General features: G+C 35.8%; 1 protein-coding gene across 7 annotated transcripts in view; it reads right to left on the bottom strand.

The window, feature by feature from the left end:
* The window catches only part of LOC140667859 (telomerase-binding protein EST1A), a 99,430-nt gene that overhangs the window by 5,528 nt on the left and 70,659 nt on the right, over positions 1-23,243 (bottom strand). For all 7 annotated transcript variants that reach the window (XM_072896153.1, XM_072896148.1, XM_072896149.1 and 4 more), the window contains exons 24-25: positions 6,688-6,850; positions 336-556 (exon numbers count right to left, since the gene is read on the bottom strand). In XM_072896153.1, coding sequence (XP_072752254.1) covers positions 336-556; positions 6,688-6,850 — 384 coding nt within the window. The remainder of the gene's footprint in view (positions 1-335; positions 557-6,687; positions 6,851-23,243) is intronic.

Raw genomic sequence — 23,243 nt, 5'->3', positions numbered from 1 at the left:
TACTCAGTTGTCGTCGGAACGTGTTTTATAATCGCCAGTAATATTCAAAATCATATTATCTGCTTAACAGAATGTAAAATAGATTGATGTGACAGATGGAGATATATGGACGAGATTGGACAGTTAATTTGTGGCAATAAATTTAAAGAATTTTTAAATAAAGAGAGATAAAAAAAAAAGAATAGACAAGAACATTGCTCGTTGCAAATCTTCCTGCGGTCAACGATCGATGCAAATTTGCCTTTTAAATACCCCGAGAACATCAAGTACAGTTACTCGAGGCCAATGTAAGCGTATCGAATCGCCGACGTTCTCGTTCTCCGTTTCTCACTTACCTTGTCGACGTCCTCCTCCACCGTAAAGGTGCTAGATGTGAGAACGGTGCCTCTTGTGGTTAAGCACCGGATCGCCGGATTTCGGCTCCTCGCGAAGGCCAGTGCTGCCTTGGCGCTTTCAGCAACTCGTGCCACATGTTCGGGATTCAAAGCCGCCCTCGATGCTGGAGGACAATCTCTCGCATCAGCGCCCCGTGCTAGACCTTCGAGTTCGTTTAACACTGCAACAAAAGATACCACATTTCCGCTCATTAAACACGCACGTCTAAAAATCATAGTGGGTGTCTCACGAAAGAGGGGGAGGGTAACCAAATTAATTCCGCGTTGAATCGATTATTTCGCAAAAGCGTGAATTCTTGAAAATTAATATCTGTAAAAGAAAAAAAAAGAATTAAGTCGAAAGATATTAATCATCATGAAACACTTGTATTCATTATGATTCACGTAATAGTATAATGTATTTTATTTGACTTTATATCATTGATTTTCATATAATCACATTTCTCAAAACTTAGTTATAATTAATTTTTAATAGTTTATTACAATAAATATAAGAAGATAAAAACGTCATATTAAAAAAAATTAATAAAATTTAACAGCTATAAAATAAGATATAAATATGAATATTGCGATCCTTCTGTCTATTTTGTCTATCAAAAATGTCAATGATGTTTATTCAATGATGACCGATTCATCGAAAAAAAATTGCTACATTTTTTAAAGTTTCTATAATCATATAGATATAATTTATCATTCAAAATTAATATTTTTCTTTTCGTAAGTATGGAATTCGTTAAAAGAAAGCGTTGAAAGAAAGACTGTCTCTGTCAGCGTCGTCTTCATGCACGTGATTTCTCGACGGGATCGATCTCATCCTCGCAGCCAAGATTAAGAGAAAGAGGATGGCGACGTGTCGTTGAGGCAAAGGATCAGCTACGCTCAAAAGCTCCTCTCTCCCACCTGCCGACGACGATCATCGGGATATCGATATCGCCTACGTACTGATCGTAACCGGGATACACCGTCGTCGTCGACGTCGTCGAACCAATCGCGGGCGTTTCAAGCCGCATACATGCATTCATGAGCCGTGAGAACCTAACTGTGAACGCTCACCGTTGCTGGCCAGATCGGAGAGCCAGACAGGCCTGTGGTCGGCCGACTGGCCGACGAGGTCAAAGGGCAGCGAGCCAGCCGATTTCGCATGAAGGCGCACTTTCGTTTTTCGGCCCCGCACGAAAGGCAAAAAGGAAAGGGAGAAATGTGCCGAGTGAAAAGATAACAGGACGCAGATACTTCTTTTTCTAGAATAATGGCATTTTTTTACTTTTATTACACTAATGTGCAAAGTTTTGCTTAAAAAAAAAAAAAAAAAAAACTGTTTATATTTTATAATTCCTCACTATATAAATAATCACAAAAGTAATATTTAATATTGTTTGATTAAATTCAATTTTTGAGAAATATAGAATTTTTCAAAATTTCGCAAAATGTTCATTTATTAAAATCATAACTAGGATATTATTATACAATTAAATTACATTACACAGTTATGGTGTATTACTAATAATTTAAACGCCAAAACTGCGCAGGGTTTCAAGTGACATCTAATAGACTAAACATATTCATCTAGGACGCAGCCAGTGGAGCAGAGTAAGTTTTTATGTAAAATTAATTATTAAAATTATTTATGAAACTTTTCATTAATTTTAATGTTTATAATTGACGTAAAAATATAGTTAAAAAAAGTTTTACATACTTTGCGGGATTTTTCTATTTAAAAAATATTTTTCTAATTAAAAAAATTTTTTTTAGACATTACAAAAAAACCTGATATGACACAAAAAATCTGAAAGCAGATTTAGATTCAGTACTAAAACTGACTAACAATAAAACTACAGGCACTTTTTAACAAGAATGCAGAAAAAAAAATTGTTAATGCATCAGTTTTATTAATACATAAAACAAGAGTAAACTATTATGAATTAATATTTAACGAATTTGTTTTTCTTAAATCTAGAATCAACTTGATTTTTATAATAAAATTGTTATTATATTATTTTAATATGTAGAAAAATGAAACAAAACTAAAGCTTTAAATTGAGATTGAAAGAAATTAATAAAAAGATAAATTCAGAATTCGAGCTCACATTTTATTTGCCATCCTCTGAATCTTTTATCTTTTCTGTACAAACTGAGTTTTTTTTTAGCTCGGAAGATTATTGTGAATGCTGTGGGGGAGCTTTTTCGACTCCATTCGCCACAGATTGCGAGCAGGGAAGCAATCTGCGGAAAATGCAAATAGGAGATTCAGCAAACTTTCCCCGACTCAATAAATTAACCGGCTGCCAGCCTTATCCTCCTTCCAGACCCAACGAGCAGACAGACAAGGGTGGCGGATGAAGTTTACGAAACAGAGGGGCGGAAATAGAAAGAATAACTGCGGAGCGAGAGAATGCAGGAAATGGTATTATTTATCTCTTAGAGTTGCAGACATCATTTATCATCACGTGATAAATTATTATATCATTCGTTGAGATATATAATAAGATATAGACATATATAATAATAATTAATGCTTACAATTAGCTTTCGAACGATATATAAAAACTTCAATTAAAACTTTGTTATAACATATAAAATTGTAGTAAAATCAAACTTAATTCTTCATAATATATTTTTTGCACCTTAATTTTGCTGTCTTCTTAATTTTTCATATTTTTGCATCTATCTTATAATTTTCTTTATGCTAAAAAATAAGATTTTAATCATAAAATCAGAAAACCTAACAAATATGATGAGCCATGACTAATCGATGATGGCGATAATTATTTTTGCCATTGTAATCCTCGAGACGTTTGTCCTTGCCCTATCGCAACGGCCGCGACCTCGCCTAACAAACGCTTCGGCACATAAAGTTCTTTCGTCATGGTATCGACGAGTAATCCATAACAAAATAAGCTAGACAACAATGACGTAAGCTTCCGCAAAATACCGCATGCCTCATTATTGGCACCGTGAATCAATTTTGCTGAATCGACGATTGGATCAACGCTAATTGGCGATAGCGGATGATGATTGATGAGCCTTTCGATTTCCAACGGCCTTGAACCTTGACACCAGCCTCTTTGATCAAAAAGTGAGCGTGTAACCACATACGACTTTCACGATCTTTTTAAAAAGTTTTGTCAACTCATTATTTAGAAAAAAAAAAAAAATGTTCTTTATATTAAAGCTAATACATAGTGGTTTTAATTAATTTGAAAGATTCAATAAGCTATAACCTGGATGAAAAATATTTCTACGATATATTGCTCGAAAATTGCGAATACACGATTCTAATATAACGACTCACGATACACGAAATAAACACATTACAAGAGTTAGACATTCGAGCAAGTAAGACGTGACGAGCGAGGCAATGAATGCTCCGAATGTCTGTTCTACCATCATAGCCGTAACTCCAGACGCATTTACTGTAAAGTACCGTGAAAATGTCAGCCGCGTCGTGGAAGATTGTAAATTTATCGCCGATTGCGTTTCGTTGAGTAGCGAGTGCCTATAAACCGCGACTATTAAAAAAGAAACAACCAGTCGTACTCGTCGACCTATGCGTCATCGTAGTCATCATCATAGCCGATTGACACAAACGAGAGTCTCGTCTTCGTATCCATAAAAAAGACACCCCGATTGGAATGTGATTGATGTGACGCGCGATTTGTTTCATCGCTATAATTGCCGTCGTGGTGTTCAATAAATTAATCTCCCGACTGGAAACTTAATTCTCTAACGAGAAGGAAATTTTTCTTTCTTTTCAAGAATTATTATTTGCTTCAGAAGACGCAATTTCGCAGAAGAAATTATCATCCAAATAATTTATAATTAACTGAATTTTTTAGTTAAAATTTTAATAAGTGGAACTCGTTAATAACTTGTTAAATAATATTTCGGTAAATGTCTATAATAGCTACTGCAGCGAAAAATCAATTTATTTCAATACCAAAATCAACAAAACTATTATAGAAATGGAACATAGAAATGCTTTTAGAAGGGGGCAATGCTTCAATAACAAGTTATAGCCATAATTATTGTATTTCTTGCTTTATCTTCATATATATTTTCAATATTTTCATAATACACACACACGGAGGGGTGCAAGGGGGGGGGGCCTTCAGCCCCCCACTCATCCCATCCACCTCGTTTCGTATGTACATTGCAAGACAAAGCAAAGTTCATATAAGTTTGCAGCTTTTCACGCAAAGCGAGGTGGACGAAGTGAGTGCGGGAAAGGGCCGAAGGCCCCCCTTGCATCCCCCCTCCGTGTGTGTGTGTGTTATGTCATGAAAATATTCCCTGGTCCATATTTATATTATTCCATGCAAAATATAAAACTACGAACGAATAATTATGGCTATAACTTGTTATTGAAGCATTGCCCCTCCCTAAAAGCATTTCTACATTCCATTTCTATAGTAGTTTTGTTGATTGGTATTGAGAAAAATTGATTTTTCGCTGCAGTAGCTATTATAGACATTTACCAATATTTCTACTGACTGATTTAGAATTATTGTACACGCCTCTCGACAAACATCTCATCGAGTTAATACGCGTTTTGTTATTCCTCGTAATACGGTAGTATGATTACCGCTATCTAGATTCCAGTGCCTCACATACGTTCATTGAAACGAGTAATAATTAACGGATTCTAATAATATAATACTTTGCGATGTAGAATTTCTTGTATTAAAATTTAGATTCAATCTTTTCTTCCGCAAAAATATGACTGAAAGCTACTATTAATTACAATAATCTCACTTTCAGCATTAAATATATTTAACATTTGACATTGCATTAAAGTTTTGTTAAAAATCTGAAATTAGTAATTACAACTAGCAAAAAAAAATATATATATATATATATATATAACATATATTTAGATCCTAAATCTAAAAATTTGTATAAATTATATTTACATATCTGATAAATGCAACGCAACTGTTATCTTTACATAGCGGAACGCAATATGTATGCATTATAAAGTGCTCCGGATTTAACGGCTTCGGGTACGACCGGTGGATTGATTCGGTCCGGATTCTGACATGGGACCGTTAATAAAGAAGGCGCACTCTGACAGTGCGCGATCGGCGGCGCTCGAGAGAAATTGCTCAACGTTAATTGGAGCGAAGGAATCGGCGGCGACTCGCGTTCCTCGGCGTCATCATCCTCCGCCGTCGAGGAGCTGACGCAAGCGCCGTTAATGGCCGGTATCGGTCGTAGTTCGATCCAACAACCGCGACTCTCGCGGACAACGACGACAAACGCCAGGGATAAATAGGACAATCCATTCTCACGAGATGGAGGGGAAAGAAAAGTTCCGCGACAGGTGACAGGTGACGCGTAATGACGATGACCCAATGAACTATCCTCTGCCAGAGACCGACGACGACGACGGTGAACGTTGTGGACGAGGTAAGTTGGGTATGTTTGCGTAGCGACGATTGCTTTGACCCGAGACGTGACCCTCGACTGGTCGTCGTTTCTCTTTGGTAACAACCTATGGGGACACAACCTTGACAAGGTGTGCCCTGTCACCGTATAGTTTATCAAATATTCCGCAGATATTTTTGAGATTTTGCACGTATGAATAAATTCAGGTATAATAAGGCATAATAACCGATTTAATTACATTATGCGATATCTCTGACGATAAAAGAAAAAATGTAGACAATCTAAGATAATCATGTATCGATAAATTAACATCTCCAACCTCCTTCCCCTCTCTGTCTATATAAAAATGCTGTTAATTTGCAAATTTGTTCAAAAGTCAAAATTTACGAGAAACGATATCCATTTCTTTCCTGCAATGATTAGATAAATGCTGACAATCACGGTTATATATAGATACATAAATATATACTATATAAATATATTTCGATAAACATCATTTTGTAACGGCAACGTTTTCAATTTGCAAGAGATTTTTACGAGAAAATTTTATGAGACAACGGAACATCAGCGTAATGATATAGAGCCAAGACAGAGTTTACGACAGATTGATTCTCTTTCTTTTCCGTGATTCGACTTTTTCTTTGATTCGAAGACGAGTGACGATAGACTTTACACGATCTTTCTTTCTTGTTATTTATCGACGATTATTTCGCGCGCGCAATTTTTTTTCTCGGCAGGAGGAGAGGAGGATATTATATCAAACCTGTATTCATCTCTCTTCACTGATATTGACGAGCTTTGAATTAAAAAAATGATCGGTGAGGTCGAGGGTCAAACGACGGGCGAATCTCTCGTACCGTTCTTCCTCTCGCGTGATGATGGTATCTACGTGAAATTTTTCACTTACCTACAAGCGGCACCATGAGAGTGTAAATCGGCTGCGCGCCAGAAGTCGCCCTCGCAATGATCTGCAGCTGCGGCAGGTAGTCGATGAAACAGTTTGTATCTGGCACCAATTGCCTAGGTCTCACCTCAATCTCCACCGATACCGATGATTTTTGCAAAATGGCCTGAAACATGACAAATACATACACATGAATAATGTGTGTGGAGACAAATAAATAAATTTCAAAATTTTAACGTTCTTTTTTTATGAAAATTGAAAATATATTTTGACACAGATTCAAATATGCAAATTATTAACTAATAACTTAACCTATTATTAACTAATAATATTTAATAATTTTTGCAATTAAAAAGAGCTCAAATCTTGTAAAAAAAATTTCCTGAAATTTTCTTTGATTTTGCGGAAATTTTTGTTGAAAATTTTAGGTAAACAGAATTTTTTTTAGAAATTTTTTGAGTGCAATTTTTTAAAATTAATTTATTTTCTTTTGTGTTTTTTCTAATGTTAGAAATTACAATAAAAAGAATATATATTTCATATTCTTATTATTTATATAATATTTTGTGTGTGTATATTCTTTTATATTATGTTTATATATAATATACATATCTAATTATATATATTTAATTATATACTTCTTTAATTTTTAAATAAAAAAAAAAATCACGCAAAATATTTAAATCGTGGTTTCAAAACGTGTATCTGTCTTCGTTTGATTCTCTTCTTCGTCGAGAAGACGCGTTGCATTTTATGTGTATGTTACATATGCACGTTGCAGCCACCTTCCAAAAAAAAAAAAGAAAAAAAAAAAAAAAAAAAAAGACGTATATGTGTGCGCGGTGCACAGGATGCAGCGGAAGACACATTATCTTCCAATTGAATCCCACGTATGCGGACGGCGCTTCGCAGTGGCGCGCATTGAACAATGTCGACTCGGCAGCATAACGCGAATACCAAGTAACCATTGTCGTAACAGAGGCTACGAACTATGATGAGAACTCTATCTGATGTTGTTTTCTAGCATCATTACTCCAAACACAAGTTTAAATGTATTCTGAAATATGAAGAACGTCTTTGGTAATAAAAAATCTAATTTTTGGATGTTCAAACCGGCCTTACGGACATATATCTTCTTCATTAGAATGATAAAGTATTCAGTAGTTCTTATCTGAGGTCATTAACATATTCCTCGAGTGGTGTGATTTAAGGTGTTTACGCTGTCTATGATTTTGGAATGGAATAATGTATGCAAAAAAGAGTAGCTACTGAATACATTACAGCTATATAAATCTTATTTAATACTTTTTTTTCGATATTCTTCATATGACAATTTGATCAGTAAATTGCGAGTTAAACCAACAATAAAAATGCAATTATACATAATTTAAAATACGAAAAAATAATATAAATGCCAATCTACACATCAAATTATCTTAATTAATTAGTTTCAATCTATAAGTTATTGAAAAGACCCCATACAGATTAGAATACATCCAAAAAAATTGTTCTAAATTTTATATATATATATATATATATATATATATATATAAGTAAGTAACTTAATATAAGTACTTGAAAAAAATATAAATATATAATAAATAGCTAAAATTGTACATGTATAAAATAAAATGTTTCTTTCAATAAATAGTTTTCAAATAAAGACAAACTCTTGGTTACATATATTTTCTCAAGTCTTTGCAAGACTCGTAGAGTAAAAATCTACACTGATCGACGCGAATATATATATATGCGCAACGGTATCTCTCAAGAGAATTATTCCAATTCGAGAGTCTCCAGGATATGGTCTCGCACTAATGTCCGTGCGATGGCACGTCGCACGAGTCGGCGAAAAGCATGCGAGGAATCCGAAGACGAGCCTAATTGCTCGTGGGAGTGCATGGGTGGAATGCAAAACTAGGAGATCGCGCACACGTGACGCTGTCTCAAGCAAAAGCCACGTCAAACCGCACTACGCCGGTGTGCAAATGTCATACACGTGTCGACGAGACTTCTCGACCTCTATTCTGGTCCCCCCGACATATTACTCGCAATTCGCATTCTGCAAAGGGGTAATAAATAGCTGGCAGACCACCCGTCCGCTTTTCGGCAAAACTTGACGCGAGTACAGATTTGAAATCAAATAATCGCTCTCGAAACGAGTTCTTAGACAATGATTATGATGAGATATAAAACTGACGTTGCACGTATACATATTGCATAAAATTAAGTTTGCAAAATTATAGATAGAAAGTTTATTATTGCATAATTTATTTATTACTAAATAAATAATGTCCGAAATTTGATTTTTTAGATGCGTCTTTTGCAAGAATGCAACGTCGATTGTATATTTTCCGTATATCATTCGTTATATGATTGATATGAGATTAATGTTGCACATATTTCAATAAATTTAGTTTGTAAAATTAAATCGAATAATCGCTTTCGAAACGAGTCTTTAAAAAATGATTGATATAAGACTGACGTTGTACACATTATACAGTTCCATTAAACAATTCCAAGCAAATCCGTAATGACATAGAAATTACAATTAACATATTTATTTTTTAAATAAATTATTTATTATTTGAAAAAGATTAAACAATCGTATTTATTTCCATTTGATTACGCTCAGAAGATTTTCGAGTATCTCGCTACGAGGCACGTTCGCGTCGACTACGACTAGACTCGTCCGTGAATGAATGGGAACACCTGCTCGGAAATATTCAAGTGGGCATGGCACATGATCATAAACGTGTGCTCGAAATGTCCATTCTAGCTATAACTACGAGTGTTAAATTTAACTTCCGCGAACGATATATCATCAAAAGCGAGATTAATGTACGCGACATTTATGCAATCTGTATTAAATTGCATTCGACTGACAGCCGGTTGAACGGAAAGTGCAACATGTTAATTGAGATATCTGCCAATTTACATGCCAGATATTATTTATTATATGATATCTTTCACGAGCCGCCATAATTCACAAGTCTTCCTGTCTCGTTGCATCATCGCAAAATGAACGGTATTCACCCGCGAGCGTATTCTTCTCCAATTCAACGCCTCTCTGTCTCTCTTTCTTTCTCTCTTTTGCTCTCGCGGTGAGCCTCATTATGGCGCACCGTACGTGTGACAGCCACATAAAAAGTCCAGGAATTTACCCCCATTTAAAGTATTCGTGAATTCTTAAACGATGTGGCATGTACCGTTGCGCACTCTCTTTCTCTCTCTCTCTCTTTCTGTCTTCTCTTCTTCACGGTTCTTGTCACTTCTTTTCCTTTCTGCGATCCCAAGCTCATTCCTCGCGCCTCGCACCTCGAGCTCGGCCCATTCGTGAGAACCCTCGTTGAATCACGCATCGCGGCCCCTACGCCCGCGCGCATATTAAAGCGCACACGGGGCCTTCGCACGGTCGAGCGGGCCCGCGCCCCGTATAACAACGTTGTAAATGCGCAACACTTGCGGAAACGTACCTGGTAACCATCAGGAGACAGGTTCGTGATTCGCAGATCGTCCATTCGACGAGAGCGAGGAACGTGCGCGCGTGCTCGTGCCGCGGAATAAACGCTTTTCTTTACGTAGAAAGAAAAGACGGAATTGTCAGACTCCAATTTATTTATTTTTTTTTCTCTCAAATTGTCTGCATGGACCATCGATTATAATCTTTGCGACCGGATGCCCTCATTCGACAATTCATAATTTTTCTCTGACACAAAGCATGAATAAAAGACACGTCATATTTTTAATCTAAACTTATTTATTGTTAATCCCATTTTTTTTTTCTTTCAAATTGTCGACTGCATGGACCATCGATTATAATCTTTGTGACCGGATGCTTTCATTCGATAATTTATAATCTTTCTCTGACATAAAGGATAAATAAAAGACATGTCATATTTTTTATCTAAATTTATTTTGTTATTAATCCCATGAAGAAATTGGGAATTTTGTAAGTAGGTTATGATCAAAAGATCATCCATTTCTGCTCAGATATTGAATAAATAAAAAGACGTACGCGAAAAGATGATTAAATATTACATTCGGATAGAAAAACACAAGTTTTCCACAGTCAATGAATAATATATGTATATCATCGACTGAACAAGTTCATACGGATATAAATCAACGTTCCCGGTTCTAATATAACATCATATAATCTAAATTTTTGATACCAGATAAAAGTCGAAAATGAATCAAATTTAGTGCAGGGAATAAAATCGAGTTTGTTATAAGACTATAGATGCTATAAATAAGACATATATCAAAATAACAAATATATTAAAACCAAAAATGTATCAAAAGAATGTGTTATCATGAATAAATGCATCATGACACATGACAAGATAATTTGAGCAGATAATAATAAACTATTTACGGCAATTATAACGACAAGTTGGTAATTTATGGTAATTGTTAACTGTAAACTGGTTATGGTAATAATAATCTAGCATTTAATTTGTGCGTGTGTGCGAGAAACTACAGTGGAATAAGAAAATTGTCAACGATTAAAGAGCTAATTTTAAATAATGATAATAAGAGCGCGGGAGGAGAGAGTGTAAGAAATTATCTAGGAAAGAGTACAGAAATCAATGTTTTCCGGTAAGTTACTCAAGTTAATCCACGTTGATAAACGAAGTCGTATCATTACGAGTCGTATCATCGTACGCCCATTGGCAATGTACAAGTTCCCATAAATCAGGCGAATATCCAGCCTTACCGGGGCCGCCAACGATCAGCGTGTATCTGTTGCGCCATAATCGTTACATCTGTTACATCGTAATCGTTATCGTTCCAATTATCCGCGGACTTAACCAGTCAAGAGAGAGAGAAAGAGAGAGAGAGAGAGAGAGAGAAAAAGAGAAAGAGAGAGAGAGAGAAAGAGAGAGAAACAGCGATGAAGGAAAGAACATATCGAGTCGCGCGCAGAGGCGGACATACATTCGGCATAATTCTCATGTTACATCATGGGTTAAAGAAGAAAGACAGCAATCGCAAAATCATATGACAAAACTATCTATCCTTTTTCTCAACACTGAGTTAACATCTATCTAATTTTTTTTTAAATTTTTTAAATATACTTTGCTACATTTTGATCGATGCATGTATAGCTAATAGCAAACTTTTACTGAATTTTTATTATAATTTAAATAAAATCTTTGTGATCGTTTGTACATTTTAGTAAAATTATAATTTCTTTAAACTGACTAATCAAAAATTATAATTTATCCATTTCAGAATAAAGAAAATGATAATAATCCAACTAGTGAAAAAAAAGATATATAAGTTGACAAACATCATTTTATAAAGAAATATTTATAAAATTTTGACATCGTTTATATGTTTTTTTTTTTTTTTTATGTTTATGTTTTTTTTACATATTTAAATATATCCAAAAATCATTTTGTACAGCTCAAGTGTCATCAGGAAATTATTTACTGTTCTTTTATATAAAAAAATTTTAAATTATAAAACACACATAATATCTAAAACGTTCCATATTACGATTTTGTCGAACGCAAATCAGATTCTTTTTCGCGAATTATGAATTTGCTATCTATAACTTGTGTATAAATATCTCGTACGTTTTTCGAATCTGTATGCAAATATCTCTCTTCCTTTCTCCCCCCTCCTCTGTCTTCTCTCCTTCATTCTCCATCTCAGAGAGTGGAGTGAATAGCTTGTCTTTCTCGATCCCGATAATTAAACGTTTCACGCAATTTCTTCCGTACACTTTGTAATAAACGCTAATTCATTAGGCGGAGCCTCATTTACATGCATATAGAATGCTCCTTACGCATATACTGAGGTAATCGTCGACCAATATGTCTGACGCTAATGAGTCAAGTTTTTCGAAGTCTGTGAAAATTAGTCGCGCTACGCAGTTATTGCGCACGAGATCTCGCTGAAGATGAAGCAAAGGAGTGGAAAAGGAAAAACATATTATAGATAAATATATATCGGGTGTCCCATTTTAAGTATCCACTCCAAATATCTCTGTTATTTTTTATTTTAAAGAAAATTGGTTCAGACATGTGTTGTATGGTTTCGAGGGGGCCATAAGATGGTACCATTGGTTTGACCTTGAAGAGTCATTTAAAGGTCACGTGAAGGTCATCTTTAATTTTTTAAATGTAACCTACTATTTTTCATTACACATTCTTGTAGCTTACCTCAAAAGCTTTCCGAAACACTATAATAAAATATTTTTTCATTAAATATTTTTCGAGTTATAAGGCTTCAAAATTGCAATATTTTGACATAAAATACAAGATATCTCGTAAAATATTCATTTTTCGATTATCTTACCCTAATATACTTTTATCCACAGAATAATGAGACGAATCAATTGGTGTAAAGAAAGCACATAGTTATTTTTAAGAATCTGAATTTGCAACTAGCAGTTACACATTTTTACTTTAACATAATTATGTGTTTTAATTATACCAATTGATTTGTCTCATTATTCTGTGCATAAAAATATTAAGGTAAGTTAATCGAAAAGTGAATATTTTACAAGATATCTTGTATTTTAAGTCCAAATACTGCAACTTTGAAGCCTTATAACTCGAAAAGTGTTTAATGAAAAAATATTTGATTATAGTGTTTTGGAAAGCTCTCGAGATAAGCTACAAGAATATGCAATAATATATAGGGTGTTTGGTTAAAAAAAAAATTTAAGGTGACCTTCACGTGACTTTCAAATGACTCTTCAAGGTCAAACCAATGGTACCATCTTATGGTTCCCTCGAAACCATACAACACATGTTTGAACCATTTTTCTTTAAAATAAGACAGATATTTGGGGTGGACACTTAAAATGGGACACCCTGTATAAGGGAAAAAAAAAAAAAAAAAAAAAGGGAACAAACTTAAGTCGGTCGAGAGCGGAGGCTGCAAAAGGAATCGCGCGGCAAAAAGGGTGCTCGTAATTCCATCCTGATTTTATTGGCCACTCCACCCTGGGTGGAATTAGTGAGTGCCGCGTTACACGAGCGATATATTACAGGGAACCACATTCATAAATACAACCAACGGTTGCGGCATGCGATGCGGCCGACCTTATCCGTAATGGCACCCGCGTCGCTATAAAGTCCACTCCCACGTCCGTAATAAAAGCCGATTACTTCTTTGGCTTTTGTTGGATTCCCGAGACCTGTTACGAGGATGAATGTACGGAAGAAATTGCGTGAAACGTTTAATTATTGGGATCAAGAAAAACAAACTATTCGCTCCACTCTCTGAGAGGGAGATTAAAAGAGAGAAGAGAGAGGGAGAAGGGGAGGGGAGAAAGGAAGAGAGACATTTGCATACAGATTCGAAAATCGAATGAATCGCGGAGGAATTTTCGCAGATTAATGTAAGTAATCGCTGAGATTTGTCACCTGACGACGTATATACGACGAATTTGTCAGTCTTAAGATTACTGTCAGTTTATAAATAAAGGGCTCGGAGAAGAAATTGATCAGGTTTGTAATTCGTAAGATCCACTTTAGATATCCATTTTATATTCGAGGATTAAGTTCCGCCGCTTACGATAAGCGGCATAAAAGTGGATCTTACAAATTACTGATTTACTCTTCACTCTTTTATGCGCTTTGAACCTTTCAAATGCAGCCCCGGAACATTCTCAAACCGTTGCTCGCTTTATTTTTATCCTACAAAAGAGAACAATATGGATCGAAATTAGTTTTTCGTTCAACTTCCTTTTGCATATTATATTGAGACAATGGGTGGGATACCGAGAAAGAAAATATTAAAAGTTGTCTGACAAGGAAAGAGATTCATTTCGAACCGAGAGGCTCGGTAATGAAAGGTTCATTGAGGTAATATATTCGCGACGAGCGGAGCCGCACCGCAGACCTTCAACCGTGAATCTGTGCTTCCTTCGCAACTAGATCCTCGGTTTTAACTGCACCGAGAGTATCTTGTTGCAACGACGCAAACATTGACATTGTCACGAGCTACACAAGTCCTTTTTTTATTTCTTCTTTCTTTCCTCCTATCTTCGTCTCTGAAGAAAGAAAAGCGAGGAAATGGAGAAAGAAAGAGAAAGACCTATCGTGCAAGGAAAAAGGAGAAGCGGAAGAAAAGAAAGAGGGAGAATCTGTTTGCACTGTCGATGACTTGACTAACAGAAACGACGAGAAGTGGTGTTCGCTTTTCGATTTTCGAAGGCGCGTCGTCGGGTGCATTCCTAAGATATTTCTCGCCGCGCCGTCGACGGAGAAGGTAAATTGAAAACTGAGAGAAAACGCTGCGAGGCATCGAAGCATCGGAGGTGCACACACTCGATACACGAACAAGCGGAGAAACGAGAAACGTCAACCTTTCCCGTAAGGTGCGAACCCGACGAATTGAAAGAAAACTCTCGCCTTTGGTGCGACGGGATGGTAAAGTAAATTGTCGCACTATGTTATACGAGTGGAAATGATGTCGCAGATGCCAAACGGCCCGCTGTCGACGAGATGCGGAAAACGTAGGGAAGCGAAAAAATCGAGAAAAAAAAAAATATCGAAAGAGAGATGATGTCAGAACCAGAACTTGCACTCGTGCGATGTGAAGTATGATAGAGTGTGCGCGTTTTCATGTGTATTCAAAAATTTCATATTCCCAACCTCTTCAAGAACACCTGCATACATTAAATTTTAGTATATAAAATCCTTTCACGAATAATTAATCTTGACGTATGCTATATGTGCATTATTTTTGCAAACATCTGCAATTTTTTCTGTTTTGTTTAATAATTATAAATATATATTTTGGAAAAATATAATGGAAAAAAAAATAAAATACTTCATATTTTTTCCGACTTTAATAAACTCGTCTATGAAGAGATTAAAGAGGGACCTGCCCTTATTCAGCGAGAGTGCGCTTGCCTTCTAATAATTGATCGTTTCCTCTAGAAAAACAGAGAGCAATCTACGTACAACAAAATTGCTCGCATGTTACGCATGTAATAATACGATACACTTTATAATACGATAAAGTTTCCCAAAACGAGTACTTGATACATCAGCGATTTTACTCGATGAATCGTTTGACCACATTGACCTTTCAGGAGCTATTCTAGAATGGGTGAACACTCGAAGCGGCATGATTCATTTCACGGTAAATTAGCAGAGGCGCAGTTTCAGGCGGCGGCTACGACACTCTAGGGAAACGAATGTTCCCTAATATCTCGAAAATTAAAGATCCGTTTTCTCGCGGGAGTGGAGAGCAGCTATTCACCGTGTCGGTCCTGCGTCGAGGGACGACGAGTACAATACAACAATGTCCTTCTCGTCGGCGACAGACCCCTTAGAGTTCGGGTCGGGGGGTAGAAAATGTTATCTCGAGCCTGCGGATGATGCGGCGAGGGTGAAGTCCGACCGCGTGGTCGGGTTCCCGCGGGATTGTCGACTCGTAATATCTCGACCATAAATGTTTGAATATGACGCCCGGCACTCGGTTATATTCGTGCCAGGATACACGTCTTTATGCAGCGGATATGAAAAAAGAATAAAACAAAAGAAAGGACTTTTGGCGAACAAGAGCATCTCTGAAATAAGCGAAGGGATATACGGGCAACGTGATGAGTTTTTCTATAGCTCAAATCTTTTTTCTTATTACATCTCTTTTTCATTTATTGCTAAATTTTGACATTGAATTATTTTTTAATTTTTTTTCCAAAAGAAAAAAAAATAAAGTTACATCATAAAGCTGCAGAAAATAAAATTAAAAGATGTTTCACGTAAGAAAATTACATTTCACAATTTATCTTGATAAATAAATAATCAGTAAAAGAAAAAGATGTATTCAACATTGTTTGTAAACAGAGGGAAAAAAAATGTATTTTGAAATATTTAAATCGCTATATTTTTGTAAAAATCTATAAACGTCTTACCATCAAATTTATACACTAATATATTAAATAATATATTATGAATATTATTAGTAAATTCTCTTAACACATGAATAATGATTACAAATAAATCTTTCTGCATTACTAATAAATGCAAATTAAACTTGTGCCACGACATCGAACGAACGTGGTTCCAGCGTGGCGGGCTAACGTTCAAAAAAAGGCAACACAAAGTTTCGCGAACGTCCGAAACGTTTTAACGTCCGCTGCGAGATGAAATTCGGTACGTGCGCCCCATGGAGCAACGCGCGCTGGGTGAAATATAAGTTCACCCAGCGGGAAATGTATTCTCGCGAAAGAGGAACACGTGGGAGGAACCTCGTCACGACAGGTGTCTGTCTCGTCGCCGTATGCGCGTCCGGTGGGATTTATTTCTCTGATAGGTATAATTTATTCATACACACACACACACACACATATACGCGTCATTTAAACATGCACACATATACGTAGCTGCATAAACATGAAGCGGTATACGTGCCCTCGCCGGAGAAAGTAACGAGAGTGGACGGTAAATCACAATAAAGCGTATCGTTTATTAACGACCTCATTTAACCACGGGCAAAATAATGTTCCGGTGGAAAGCCACGTCTCGCATGTACTTTACATGGCAATCGCGCCGCCATTTATATTCCGACCGTTGCCTGAATCCTGTTGCCTAAACCATCGGTCGCGGAATCGCGATAAATTATCCATTATGCGGAGAATACGCGAGATATCGATTTGTATGCCCCTCTCCCCCACCCACCTTCCCCATTCCTCTCTCATCGAACGATGACGAGTTACGTTCCACCGCCACAAACCCGGTGCGAATCACAATGCGGCCCGATGCCCTACGGCTATTAACAACACCGGGATACCAACAACAATGAACGAACGTCAAAACACCCGCGCCGTTACCTCTACGTCGAGCTCGATACGCCGATTGTTACCCATAGTCGTCGGCTAATTAATTGAACAGCGATATGAAGTTTTGTTGCGGCTCGCGCGCGCTAACGGAATGCCAATCGGCTTGTTGGACGAGCGAACGTTGTCGATGAAAGAAAGTAGCGTCAATCAACTGTTACTTTCGCGCATAACTGTTACTTTTATCGCTAATAGAGAGTACAAATTCAAAGTAAGACGAAGCGAGACAGAAAATATCGTAGTCTCGATAGATAAAATAAACAATGCAATAAACGTTAAATTTTCGTTAAATCGACGACTCGAGTGATTGTTTAAATTCTTGGCGCTATCTTTAATTCTGGATTATTAATTAAATTATAAAATTAAATTTATTTCACATGGGTGAAAATTGCGACCTAGCAGTAAATTTAAATGACTGATACGCAGACTTTCGTCATTCTAGATATGCTATTAAAATCTTTATCTATCTTTCAATCTTTCTCTTTTTTTCAGAATAAAAATATCTCATTTTTAAAGAAAAAGATCATGTTTTACTTAGTTTTGAAAATATAAAACTTCTTGATAAATACTTTAGCACATATAAAAATAAAGCATTTGAAAATAGCGATGTAATTTTTTTGGTATAGTTAAAAAGACCTTAAAAATTTAGCCAATATTAATATTAAAAGATTTTAAAAAGATGTTAATATTCTAGGGTTAAAGTTTTCGAAACTCTTTTTCTCTCAAGTCTTGATAATCGAGTTAGGTTCATCCCTGGACGTAATCAAAAGTTGAATTGTTCTCTTCATCTATTTTGTGTGCAAAAGCTTTTTTATTAATTCAATAGCAATTTCGTTGTAATGGAGACTATAATATACTTTGTCAACGCGTTCGATGCTACGACGAATCTCTAAAGGTCCAAGAAAAGTCATCGACTATGATAACCGCTACGCGACTGTTCGGAGAGAGCGGCGCTAACAGAAGCTAATTACTCCAGAGTAATTAGCTGCTAGAGGACTCCCTTTGCTCTTACTCGCCGTCTTCACCGTCTTTGTATCTCCCTCCTCTTCTTTCTAACCGTCGGTAGCAGACACACGCCCATAAAACGTAATTGCATTTTGGTTTAATTATGCTTTTTATCGACCATTTGTCACGAAAGGATTTCCGATGTGACGTCGTACTCGCGTTAGTCGCGCAACCGTCTCACAACGAATATTTGTTGCAAAAGAGAGTAATATGCGTCATCCTGCGGCCATTTACTTTCATTTCGTGTAAACCGATAACGAGCAAATGCCCTTCTTTCTATGTAAAATATTTCATGCGTCGATAATAAAAATATATGCATACAACTTTTTCTTATTCGCTACGACTTCACGCGTCGGTTCCTAAAGTTGCGTCATGTCTTCATGAATCAGTCTGCATTAACTCAAGGACATTTATAGTAAGAGTATTTATCGTAAGAGTATTTATCGACATCTTAGAAATACGACGATTATTCTCTCGTAAATGAGTAATAATTAATTTCAAACACAAGTGTCCTTCTATTTCTCACACAACAATCTCTTTCGTCAAAAATCCTTCGGTATAATATATAGGAATTGATCTCTCTCTCTTAACACTTTATATAAAGATATGATAAAATCTAGATAAGATACTAGAAATATAATTATAATTATTGCGTAAACAGGATAGAAATTTATTGTGCGCTAGAGGAGTAGAACAATATTTTTTATTTTAATTATTATTTAACTAGCTAACAACGATGAAGACATGTTAACCTTGACTGGACCGTTTACTTTCAACGACGGAAATACAATAATTGTGAACTAAAAAAGACACAGCAAGTGAGTGGTAAATCTAAAGAAATAAATCTCATGAAAGCCAGAGAGAAAGAAAAATAAAAAGCGCAATCGTTGAAGTTTGTGTCAAATTAATTTAAAATTTTAATTTTGCAATTTAACAGAGATTTGAGTATTTAAAAAAATAAAGACCGGTATTTATGTAAGATTACAAGTGTATAACTTTTCTTTACATATTATACTAATGTAATTATATCGTTGATATGAAATGATGATAAGAGACAATTAGAAAAATAAGTACTTGAAAGCCGCGGAAATTATACGTACATTCTCGCGGGGAGCAAAATTTTATGCGACCGCATAATTTTGAGCAGTTTACGAGTAAATGCGAGTAGTCCGGTGAAATTATCTCTTCGGTCGCAATTTTCGCTCGTTCGCAGTCCACGAGAGAGAGCATCGGACTATTAATTTGTATGTACACGAGATTTGCGCGCGCACGCAAGTACATGTACAGAAAAACGCAATGATGTGCTCCGCACGGGTGGGTAAATGAAAATTTTGCATACGAAGCCCGGCAGTGATCTTAATTACGGTACTGTAAATTAGGGCCCGTTTAGGTACACGCTAATGCACGTTTCCTCGTCGAAGCAGAAACTGCGTAAACACTTGTCAGATCGCAGGGCGAATAAAAGGAAACTGACAAGGCAAAACCGAGAAGATCCGCCTCTCCCGTCCGTTAGGAAGACTTAACGTCGTGAGCGTGAGAGATCGTTTCGTATTTTTTTTTTTTTCTTTCTTCTTTTCTTTTTGAGGCACGCGAGTTGAAACTTTTCAACCATCTGTCTTCTTCACATTCATCACCACAGGCAAATTTTAGGTACGCGATACGCGCAAGATCTTCAGAGATAATAAAGGGCCGTACGAACAAAAAGATGTACACAAGCTGTATTCAACTCCACACGCTCGCTTTGAATTATTTGACAAGTTCGATTTTTTTGCAATTATTTTATCGACATACTGTCTTGCAACCTTTTTTAACTCCAAAACACAAAAAATGGTAATTTAATTGAGCGGTCACATCAAACAGATTGTTTTCCAGAATAACCTCCAAGCAGTATTTTTAATTGTTTTTTTTATAACTGCTAATCCCCATCGACCATTCTCTATTTTAATATTCTCGTGTTATATATTGGGAAATTTTTTTATTATTGTCCGAAAAAAAATTCTATTTTAGCCTTTCTGTTTTTATAACTTTTTTTTCTAATAGTATACATATATAGCAATTTAATTACTTACTTAACTTAATTAATTTAATCTCACAATTCAATAATTTAACACTAATTTACTTTAATAACAAAATAATATAATAGTGAGAAAAGACAGAAAAAGAACGAAATGTTTTCACATCATTCACGATGAGATTAACGGCAGCCTATAGGGTCCCAGACCTCGATCGTTCATCCATTCTAGAAAACGCCACTGCTCATAACTTTATGAATGTTCGCGATCTAATAACAAAAATACGGGGAGAGAGGAAAGAAACGATGAGATGCGCGCAAGAGAAACGGCAGGATGGAGATTCCAGGATAACCTTCGCATCCGCGGCGAAGTACCTAGAGAGAGAGAGAAAAAAAAAAGAGAGAGAGAGAGAGAGAGAGAGCCTCCCGTATATGAAGCGAATTTAATTGGCGTAATAAACCTTTAAATAGAAGCCTCGCATAGAGGAGCGAATGGCGTGTTAAGAGGTCGTTGGAACCGTTTTCTACCTCTCGTGGAGCCAGTTTAGATATCCTGAGATCCGCGAGTATACGCTCAGAACGAAAGACTCGCAAGGTATTGACGCATAAGAACGCGAGGGATCGTAATAAATTAATAGCACACTTCAGAATAGGGTACGCAAGCGATTATTTCATCAATTTCGCTTCTGCTTCAACGCACGTGCGAAAGTCACGTTCCGGTATAAAGTAAACTTTAGTTAAACTCTTATTAAATCACTATACTATTGTAATTTATTAGAAAAACAAGAAAAAAGAAATATTGCTATATATAATTTATATAAATGTATTTAACAATTTTTTAAATGTTCATTTAATTTTATTAACAAATTCCTTGACGTGATTTATTGTGATGGCTTGAATTCTTTTAAATATGTCAAGTATTATCTACATTAAATACTTTTAATTCTTTTAGAAAATCATTTATAAATAAATTGAATTTCCATTCTCTAAAAAAAGATAAAAAAGATAGAGAGAGAGAGAGAGAAAGAGAGAGAGAGAAACAAGCCGATCCAATGTAGCAGCAATCCCACGGTGGAAATTAAGGCGCAGCCTTGAGCCTAGGATTCAGTACGCGCGTAGAGCCAATATACGCGGTTGAAAAAAATGTCTCGAGGAAATGAATCGTTTCTTGCAACATCCTTCGGGTGCGTTACCGTTAGCCCAGCCCTTGCAATCGGCGCGCCGTGCGCCTCTCCGTTCTTTTTCCCATAGATCGCGCCCGGTCATCTCCACGTCGTCCGACCGCAACGAGAGGCGAACCCGTTCGATATTTCAACAGCGGGACACAGGCGTGGCAAACGCTTGTTATGTATAGAACTAACCCATTTCATATCTCAAGCAGCGTGTAAAATTGTTATTAATATGTCGTATCTCCTTCCCATTTTTTTCATCGAACCAGTTTTCGCTAACGTTCCGATTTTAGTCGAGTCTCACAGCGTTAAAAGATGAAATACAATATATTTATATTTCAAGAAAGAGTAAGAAAAATTTTACAAAAAGAGTTTATATAATGAATAAAATATTCTCCTGTCGCGCTTGCACAGTTATTATAATGTTCGAATTTTCCGAAAGATCGGTAAAGTGACTTGTGAAAAAAATAATAAATTGTAAATCCCTTTTATAATAAAAATTCGGCAAGAGCAAGAGGAAGAAGGGGAAGAGTTATTATTAGATATCTTTCATACTGCAAGAACCCGTGGTTAAGACGCATTACGATATTATCCTGAATCCGTGAATCGTACATGGTTCATCGACCAAGCATGACGGACCACCGTCGTGAACAAAAAGGAAACATTATCGAAGACCACGGGGATGCAAATGAAGGATTAATTGCTTACAGTTAGCGATGTATTATGTACACTCCGGTTCTCTAATGTAATTCGTTTGCGTCTTGATAATTATCACTAAACGTAACAATTAGATCAATTCGGCGGGAAACTTTTTATTTGTTTTGTAAATTATATTTTTTTTTTTTGTACACAGCAAGGAAGGGAATATCAATTTGGATTGGTCGACGTGACCGACAATGGAAGTTTACAGCTTCTTCCCTAAGAGAACGCAATAAGCACATGACGAGCAACAAAATGCGTATTTGATTATTCGGCTGATGGGTAAAAAAATCCTCGCAAAAAGTTATACCATGTGACGTGATTATATATGCAAAACACGCGACTTTCAAGCCTCGCTCTCGTTCGCATATGCGTACGTAAAACGATCGGCAAACTAAAAATAAAGATTTCATCAGAAAATAAAAATTAATAAAATCTGTTATATTTATATAAAACTATTTGGCAATTAGAAGCAATGTAAAGATAAAAATAATTAGATAAAGACTAAAAAATTTATATATGTTCCTAGAATTTTATATCTTTTGAATTTAAACAAATAAAAATTGATTATTATATAATAAATTTTTTATATAAACAAGCTATATATATATATATATATATATATATATATATGTATTTGCTTATGTAGATATAATATCTCTTCCAAAATTCTCTTCGAAAAGCAACTAATTTAATTTCTTACGTAACCAACTTACAGTTATTAATTTTAGCGTTACGGAAGCTATGAAATCAGCGTAATATTAAGCAATGTTATAATTAATTATTTTCTTTCAAAAAAAGAGTAGTTTACATTTCACGGTTATTCGCGTGTCTTGATGATGGAGATGAAAAACGGTATCCGCCT

The sequence above is a fragment of the Anoplolepis gracilipes genome, chromosome 7 (assembly GCF_047496725.1).
Source record: "Anoplolepis gracilipes chromosome 7, ASM4749672v1, whole genome shotgun sequence".
In the NCBI taxonomy this organism is placed as follows: domain Eukaryota; kingdom Metazoa; phylum Arthropoda; class Insecta; order Hymenoptera; family Formicidae; genus Anoplolepis; species Anoplolepis gracilipes.
This window is presented reverse-complemented; position numbering and strand designations above follow the sequence as displayed.